Source organism: Ceratotherium simum, chromosome 13, assembly GCF_057802395.1.
Source record: "Ceratotherium simum simum isolate JZ-2026a chromosome 13, ASM5780239v1, whole genome shotgun sequence".
NCBI lineage: Eukaryota > Metazoa > Chordata > Mammalia > Perissodactyla > Rhinocerotidae > Ceratotherium > Ceratotherium simum.
In genome coordinates, this window is record NC_141912.1 from 29,290,284 (window position 1) to 29,300,159 (window position 9,876).

The window sequence follows — 9,876 nt, forward strand, 5'->3', positions numbered from 1 at the left end:
CCTTAAATATATATATCTTGGAGACCACTCCAATTTTGTAGATATAGACTCGCCTCATTATTTTTAATGAATACATAATACTACATTGTATAGATGTATTTAACAACGTCAAGACTGGTGGTCATTTATGATGTTTGTAGTCCTTTGCTTAGGCAAACAATGCTGCAATGAAGATCTTTGTACATCCATCTCTGCATGCATATATGAGAATATCTGTCAGGTGAATGTCTAGAAATGGAATTGGTGTGCCAACAGACATGTTTATTTTTACACATGAGATTTAATTCTAAAATGGTCTGTAAAAGAGTTAAAGCAAAGTAGCTTTTCAACATGATATTGATACCGGCTCAAGACAAGGTTGACATAGGGAAGCCATATTGTAGAAAAGAAAAACTCTATTGTAACTTTGAATGACCTCTGACAAACTAACTGAGCTGGATATGCACCCTCCATGAGATCTAACTGCTCTGTAGATTTTACGACCCCTGCTTGTGCACGTACCTCCCAGCTGCGATAAGATGATAACTTTGTGTTTTTGAGTTCCTTAGGAATGTGATGACCCCCGGACAGAGAATCTATGCTGATAGCCATCATCAGTGAAAGCTGAAATATCTGGTGTGGCACTCCTAGTCCAGAAGGTCAACATTCTTAACCCCCTCCCCAATAACTCAATGGTCTATATAACTGCTGTAAGATTTCGTGCCCCCTTAAGATGGTTCTTTTGGACATGAGTCGACCATCTTCCCTCTTGCTAGCAAGCTGTAATAAAAAAGTCCTTTTTCTCCTACCACCTTGCCTCTTGACTATTGGTATGTCTTGCGACTAGCAGAAGACCCCACATTGGGCGGTAACAATATAAAATAAAATATTTTGCTCTTGACCAATTTGATAATGTAAAAATTGTATCCCATTGTGATTTAATTTGCATTTCTTGTATGTATAAGGGTAAACCATTTTATCATATATTTGAAAGTCATGTAAAAAGCCTCTGTCCTGCTCCTTTGCTGTTTTTTCAATAGGATTGTTGGTCTTTTCCATACTGACTTTTAATAGACATGTATATATAAGAGTTTAGCCCTTTGTCTTTCACATACTTCACATTTTCTTTGAAGCTTGTCACATGTTTTTTGTTTCATTTTGTTTGTGATATTTGTCTCTGCAGAAATTTTACTTTTATGTGGCCAATACATAAATCGTTTTAAGGTCTCTGGGGTTTTATTGATCTTTTGCGCGATTGTAGATCTTTTACGTGACATTATCTTGTTTTTACATTTAAAGTTTTCATTGTTTTGGAATTAATTTGAAGGTAAGAATTTAATTTATGTATTTTTTTCACAGATTTTAAGTTAGTTGACACAACCACATTCTATTGAAAAGTTCTCCTGATGATATGAAATTCCACCTTTATGATAAAGTAAATCTCCATGTACATTTGGGTACAGAAGCCCAACATAAAATCATTTCAAAAATGTTATTTCATATGATAATTTGAGATCAAGTTAATTCAGGAATTTTAATAACCAGATTTTTTATGATAAGTACAAAGTCTGAGATTTGGAGTTATTCGTCCAAGATCACAGATTTGGTATTTATAAACATTCCTTGCAGTTTCATGTCTATAATTTTTTTCTACTACTCCATAGGTATTATGAAAAAAAAAAAAGAAAGGCTAATATAGTGGAGATACTGTTACCTAGCAAGGGCTTGCCACCTGATGCATTTATGGAGTCAATTATTACCTCATCAGCCTTTGGGAAAAGAAAAATAGCTTTATTTGTGAGATCTATCTACAAGCAGAGAGGAAAGATATGCTCTCAGGTCTGCCTTCTTGATTCAGGATTTGGGGTGAAACTTAAGAGGTTAAGGAAAACACGCTGGAAAACTGGCTGGCATACGGAAATGCTGATGGGGCAAGTTTTGATTGGAGGGCTTTAAGTATTTATGGTAAGGTTTTAAACATTTATGGTAAGATTTTAAACATTTATGGTAAGGTGGGGAAGGGGTTTTAACACTGGATCTTCCTGAACAATGGACCCCTTGCCTCTGATGAGAGTCTGACTTTTAAGTTTCGGTCACTTCCCAGTTCTTTAGTGACATGGGGAGGAGAATCTTTGGTTCTGTGGTCAACTTGGGTGAAGATTTCCTCTTCTTTATATGCTCTCGCTCTGTGACTTTATGAATTTTCTGAAAAACAATTCTTAGTGACTCTGTTGATAAGAAATGAGGTCATTTCATACTGGTCATGGGGCGCCCATGGTTAAAATATGGGGAAAAAAACATATGTTGAATTTCAATTTTGTCTTTTAAACTGAGGAGTCTGGGTTAGTAATGCTCAATAACTTCAAGGAAGAAAAACTAGATCAAATTTGGAAGCACTGGTTTTGTTCCTGGTCTACCTGTCTGTGGTTTGGGGCAAGTTATTTGATTTTTCTACGTTATGGAATTGTTATCAACTAAATATGAATAATTAAAATGCATTCCCCTAACTTATACAGTCACTATGACTATCAGGTGAATTAATATATATCTTCTGTCTATGAAATATCTTATATAATAAATATAAGTACAAGGTGAGAATGAGGAGTTGTTATGGGGGCAAATATGAAAAAAAATCATATTTTAGAAAGACTACTTTTGTAACTATATGACATTGTCTTATTTTTCTCAGAATAGTAAGCATATGTAAAGGCTAATTTTAACTATTTCATAATTCATATTATAAAAATCATCTCAATAACCATTAAAATCAAGTTTTAGTGGAATTGATGTGGTTTCCTCTGAGATGACTCTGCAAACTTGTGCGCCCAAAGTTTGCATTTTGTTAGAAACATTTTCCTGATTGCTTTTGAGATTGTCTCACCTTCTAGTCCCTCTGGTTCTTCTCTCCTGGACATGTTGGCAGCAGCAGATGTTAATTATGCTGAATCTCAGGGGCTTAAATAGAAGGAAGGGACCAAGACAGTGATGACACAAAAACTCATGGGAAAGCTCCCTGTGGATCTATGGATTCTACGGATGGCCATAAATTGATGTTAGCTCTTGAAGTTGACCCTTCAGTAAGTCAGAGGGAGCTTGGTTGATACTCTACAGAACTGAGAAGAAATCCAAACAGCAAACAGTGTCTGCGTATTATGTTTGGGTCACCGGTCAGTCTTCCATAACTCCCCATCTCTTTGTCACATACTATACAAACTGATGCATTACAACCCAGCATAAGGTAAATACAGAAGGGGTTTTGGGAGGGAAGGATAGTCAAAATGAAAGGTCACCTTGCTTTGTCATTGGTTGCTTCATAAGGTGGGATAAAGGGAACATTCAGAGGTAGGACTATAAAGTAAAAATTTTTTAAAAATTCAAAAAAGTTGATTCCACAGCCACATACATTTTTCTATGAGAAAAGAACAATGGAATTATGAAAAGTATACTGATTTAGGATTCAAATTCTTATATTATCCAAATCTTTGTTTCTGAATTTACTGGATTTATATACTTGGGTAAGTCATGTAACCTCTTGGTGCCTGAGTTTCCTCTCTTCTATCATTAAAAAAAAAATCATTCTCACTTTAGAGGATTGTTATGAGAACAAAACAATCATGTGAGGAGGATTGTATATATGTACAAATGCAATTTTATGTATACACATATACATATAAAATTATATATATATATGTTTGCGGAAAGTTTGATATAAACATTCTGGTATTTGCAAATCCTTGTTACACATTATTTTATTATGAAGAAAGCTATGGGAAAATACAAATGTTACTATTAGTGTTATTTACTTTTGGAATCTTGTATTTTCATTTAAATATTTTTAGGTGTGCCTTTTGCTACTTCTTTAGATTGAAACAGGTATTTGCCTTACAAAAAGTTTGTGGATAACAAGATGTTGATTTTGATGTTGATTTTATGTAGGAATCAACTGAGTCCTGAAAGGCTTACCATTCAAACAAATCAAAGATTTTTTAAATCTATGATAATTTAAAAGAAGAGAATCCAATAGACACAAAGCATGGCATTAAAACTGTAACAAAGATCCTTAGACAATAATATTAAGAGTATCTAAAGTGAATCAGAGGTGAAATGAACAGCTAAATATTGTTTTTATTCTGACTTATTAACATATTATATCAGAATCATGATTACAAAGTTGTTAAAGGGTGTATTAGGATGTAAACATCTAAAATAGTGGGCTCTGTGTTTTCTTAAGCCATGTAGTCAGATTCTTCTTCCCTGCTGCCCCTTCATTCCTTTGCACCTTCCGTTTGCTTGGGAGGCACAGATTCTTCTGTCTTCCCAACTCCAGATTCTCACCCTCTGGGGACTCATCAGCATTTTCTTAAACTTCCTATTCAGATAAATTAAGCCCTACTAATCCCATAATTTCCCCGTACAGCCAGAAAGACAAGAACTCCCCACAGTCCTTTCCAGGCAAATAAACTGAATTACTGGTTTTGGTCTTACCCCTTTAATCTTTATTTCCCATTGTCTTTCTTTTTCTCTCTATATTCACATATTCAACTGATACTTATTTAAGCAGCTACAATGAACTAGACAAAATATTACTATCTTTATATATTTATCTTTTTTCTTTCTCATTCTCTTTTTCTTTCTCCTTTTTGTCCCCCATAACTTTACTTTCTGAATTTATTGCTGTCATTTCATCATTACTCATTTTACCTCTAGGTTCTTACAAATCTTCAATATTTAGGTGTACTATCATATATTCTGAAAACCAACGATATTTGCTACATATTCTTCTTTAATAACTTTATTGTTCCTCTGGAGTAGGTGTGTGATTTGATTTTATTCATAACAGTCCAAGCTTATCTCAGAAACTTAACAGCATGCTGTGCCCATTTGGAGAGACCTGGTAGAAAAAAAAAATTATGAAAATGATATGACAGTAATCTTTGAAAGGTAGGAAGAGAAAGTCGGCTTTCTTTATATCTAGAAAAACATTATCTGAGGGCAGGTAAGTAATGAAATTCTGAATCTTTAGCAAGAAAATAATCCATATAGAATGAATTCTGCACTTGTCCCTTTTAGGATTCTAATTGGACAAGGGATTACTTGGATTCTCTTTAAGGGGCATCCTTCCGGAAGTAATACCGCAACACAGGAGTGGTCTTCCTTTGACTGCAACAGATTGAGCAGAATTTGGTTCAGAAATATGTATAAAGACGAAATTGTTTCTCAACATTGAATCAAAATACTATTTTTTTTTTATTTCTATAACAATCTTGTATCAGCTGTAGATGATATCTGTCCCATTTCTTTGGGGATATAATATAATACAAAACATAATCATATTTCCAAAGCTCTATTCCTAAAGTCTCACTATCACAGGATAAGAAATCAGAGAAAAAGAGGAATTGAATAGGACCAGTTTTAAATAAAGAGTTTTATTGTAGAGATAAGAAAAGATAGGGCTTACAAAAGGAGAAGTCTTAAGAAAATAATCAACTTAATTTTCCACAAGCACCTGGAAATTTCCAGAATCATCACTATGTAATCTTACCATGTAGCTTGTCTTACTAATATTTCAGTTACTGCTTATATTTCTCTTTATATTATATATTATATTGTATAGTTTTTTGTCTTTAATTCACAAAGCAAGTTCTTATCCAATCGTCATGAAAGCAGTGTGGAGTTTATATGCAGGTATTTTGATTCTTATTCTCTAGGTGAACAAATCTAGTCACAAGCATATGAAGTGACATATTCAAAGTCCATTGATTTTGAGGAAGTAAAATAAATGTATTTATTGGTTGATTAGTTACATCATCTTGAGAGCTAGCAATAAAATCTTTAAAATGTCTGTGTGAAGAGTAAAGTAGGGCATATTTAAACTCTGCTTTGGCTTCTTGGGCTTGGAATGGAAAAGTAAATAACGTATCTGGGTTCTGTTGTGATGAAATATCAGTGAAAATAACTGAGGTCATAAGTGAAAAGAAATAATAAAATCAAGATGCTAATGTCATCTCACATATCAGAACACTAAAGGGAAGAGTTTCGTGCTTGCTGGTTTCAATTGAATTCAAATTAATTAAAATGTAGTAAATATCTATGATATTTAACACATAATCTTGCTTCTACACGTCACATGCTTATGCTTAAAGAATATATAATCAATCTAGTCAGGAAAATAGGCCAGGTACAGAAACAAAAATAAATAAATGCATACATATATACCTGTATATATAATATATATAAATACATATACATATATATATAATAAAATCTGGAGTGTATCATGAGAGAATTACAAATAAAATGCTCTGAGGGATTAGCAAAGAAGGAAAATGGGAAATACTTTAGAACATTTTGTACTTGAAATGATCCTTACAGGATATGAAGCAACAAATGGAATTTCACATCAGCATAAACACAAAGGAGAAAGTAAGAAGTTTGGCTGGGTTAGTGGATGTGTCTACATAGTTTGACCCATTATAATATGAGGACTTGGGTCTAAGACTGCATTTTAATGTAATGTGCTAGAATATGGAGATCCTCTGAAGAATTTTGAGCTGAGATGTACATGATCAGATTTGAATTGAAGAAAGACTACTCTCCAATCATGCTGGGAGGCTTTGAAGATGACAGAACAATTATAAGTGGGAAGACCAGTTTGAAAGCTAAAGACCTTGGAACACTGAACTATTTTCTATGTGTCTACCTTAATGTTTTTGCAGAGATGTAGATTTAATGGATAGATATGAGAGACAATGTTAAAGAAGAATTGTTCAGCTTGACAACTTGGACAACACATAGGCAATTAAAATCCAAAGAAAATAATTAGGTTCAGGGTACCAAAAGACATGTGTTTCTATAAATAAAACAAAGAAATTAGAAGTGTGAGATGGATGGATAATGAGCTCAGTTTTGGATTTAGTGATTCTGAGGTTTGGGCTGTGAAACAAGCACTTGTCCCCATTATTTCTCACTGTTATTCATTCTCCCACACTGTCTAATTCATAACTCAGTGACACCAACGTAAAAAATAGACCTGGCCAATTAAGTCTACTAATCCTATTAAGTTAGTAGCACAAGAAGAATGGAATGCAAGGCCAACTAAGAGGACCAGAAAAATAAGTAATCAAAGGGTCCTACACTGATTTCCTAGCAGTCATATCATGTTTACTGTCCCTCCGTAGATATTTGTTAATTATGTTTGTTACCACTCTCATTATACACTGTGTATAGATGTGCAGATAGAAGACAAATCTAATATTTTTAGAGATTTCATAAATAAGGAAAAAATAATAATTATTAATAGTTATTCAATCATTAGCATATGAAAAGAACTGAGTTATGTATACCGTTTACATTATACCACTTAGTCCTATGAGCTGAGTATAATTATTCTCATTTTAAAGATGAGAAAATTGAAACACAAAAATATTGAAGCATGTCTCCAAATCAAACAGCTGGTAAATGGAATGACTGGGATTTGAAGGAAGGAGAAAAATGTCTTTTATAAAATAAGCAGAGTAAAATACTAGGCAAATTTGCTGTAATACGGGAATTAAACCGAAGGAAATTTAGGATTTTAGACAATGGAAAAATTAGTCATTGGAGTTATTCCTCAGAAATTATATCATAAAGGAATTGTGTGATTTAGATGAGAGAAGAGTAGGATAGAGGCACCTCAGATGGCAGAAATAGTATAAATAATGAGTAAGAAATTAGAATAAAGAAGAGAGAGAAGGAAATGCTTCAATTTATGTGTTGATGATACGTTGAGAGGTTAGAAATTTATATACAGCTTCAATTTCAGAGAAGTAGATATTTGAAACTCTTTCTGGTGATTTCACTCAGAGGTTAAAATTTCATCAAACTTATCCATATATTTTTACAAGGAAGATTCTAAGGCCTTATTGCTTCAAGTGTACGTTATCTTGTTTGAATTTTTTGTTTCTTCCCCCTATTTTTAAGTTTTCTGAATAGGATCAGCATTAATGCTTTGCAGGGGTAGAAGGAGTCCTGACATTCCAACCTTTCTTCGTGCAAATTTTATGAAGTGCCCCAGTTCCAATTATGTTTCTGACCAGGGTTAGTTTGAGGAAGGTGAAGATGCCAAGATGCCTTGGCTCCCCCTCAGCTGCTGATCCACCTGCTTTCTTCTTGTCCTTTGTTCAACCTGTGTTTGAGAAGCTCTGCCTTCTCCCAATCTGTCTTAATCTACATTCTGTTTCCATTAAATATTCATGACATGTAGGGTTGATGGTAGTTCTATTGAAAATTCTCAGAGGAGAAGACAACAAAATCCAAAGGGAATGATTGCTAACCAGAAGACACCTAGTAGGTAAGCAAAATTTCTAAACTACTTTGCTGGTGTTTTCTTTATTCTTTTCTCAATATTACATTGGCAATGTTGGCTCAACATCTTACCATAATCAGGATATAGATGCAGATTACAGCAAAAATGCATATTTCATCTCAGCATCTCTGGTCCTTAATTCTCAGTGGCTTCCTTTTCCCATTGATACCCATCCCTAGCATTGGGTATTTAGAAATCTCAGCTGGAATTTCACCTATCAGTGCCAATGAGTGGATCAACAATCAGAGCTCACTAGATGATTTTACCTTATTGGGATTCTCTGACTGTCCCTGGCTGGAGACACCACTCTTTGCAATATTTCTGGTGGCTTACATCTTTACCCTATTTGGAAATATGTCCATTATTCTAGTTTCCCACCTGGATCCCCAGCTTGATAGTCCCATGTACTTTTTTGTCTTGAATCTCTCTCTTCTGGACCTCTGCTATACTACTAGCACTGTCCCACAGATGCTAGTCAACGTTAAGGGACCAGAAAAGACCATTAGCTATGGTGGCTGTGTTGCCCAACTCTATATTTTCTTGGCCTTGGGTTCTACTGAATGTATACTTCTAGCCATCATGGCCTTCGACCGTTATGTTGCTATTTGCAAGCCTCCTCACTACCCAGTCATCATGAACCAGTGGCGCTGCATCCACATGGCCACTGGGACCTGGATTAGTGGTTTTGCTAACTCCCTTGTCCAGTCTACTCTCACAGTGTTGGCCCCAAGATGTGGACAGAGGGTGATGGATCATTTCTTCTGTGAAGTTCCTGTTCTTTTGAAACTAGCTTGTACTGATACTCGTATAAATGAAGCTGAGCTCAATGTGCTAGGGGCTTTGCTACTTCTGGTGCCCCTCACTCTCATCCTGGACACTTATGTGTTCATTGCTCAGAGAGTAATGAGAATCCGGTCTGCTGAAAGTCATGGAAGGCCTTTAATACCTGTGCTTCACATTTGCTGGTGGTCTCCCTCTTCTACTTTACAGCCATTAGTATGTATGTCCAGCCTCCCTCTAGGTATTCTCATGACAGGGGGAAGATCATGGCTCTCTTCTATGGAATTGTTACACCTACACTCAATCCATTTATCTATACACTGAGGAACAAGGATGTGAAAGCTGCACTGAGAAGGGCACTGACTAAGGAGTTTTGGGTCAAGACAAGATGATCTCTGAAAAGAAGACCTAAGAAGAAAGGATGTCTTTGCCTTTCAAAGCAGATGTCAGATAGACATGGAAGTGATGAAAGAACAGGGTATCAAGTGTTATAATGTTCACAAGTGGAACAGGACCGAGAAAGAAACAATCAACTCTTGGTGATCTCTACATAGCACTTTCCACTTGTGAGAATATCTATTTTAAAATATTGAATCCTACCGACTCATGTCACTTTTCTCCCTCACCTAACCACTAATTAATTTAGTTTCAGGGAGAAAACTGGTGCAATAGCTAGAGAAAAGATATTTAGAAAGTTTAGAAAACATATTTGGCATAAATTATTTTTAAATGAATCCCAAGTAAATTGAAAATAACCCCATCTTTTAAAAGAA

General features: G+C 34.9%; 1 protein-coding gene across 1 annotated transcript; it reads left to right on the forward strand.

Annotated features, from left to right (window-relative positions):
* The first annotated feature begins 8,428 nt into the window (after positions 1 to 8,428).
* On the forward strand, positions 8,429 to 9,495 carry LOC101403984 (olfactory receptor 2B6-like). Its single transcript, XM_004441787.2, is given in 2 exon segments — positions 8,429 to 9,251; positions 9,254 to 9,495. Coding segments are annotated over 2 exon segments (1,065 nt in total).
* The last annotated feature ends 381 nt before the right edge of the window (positions 9,496 to 9,876 follow it).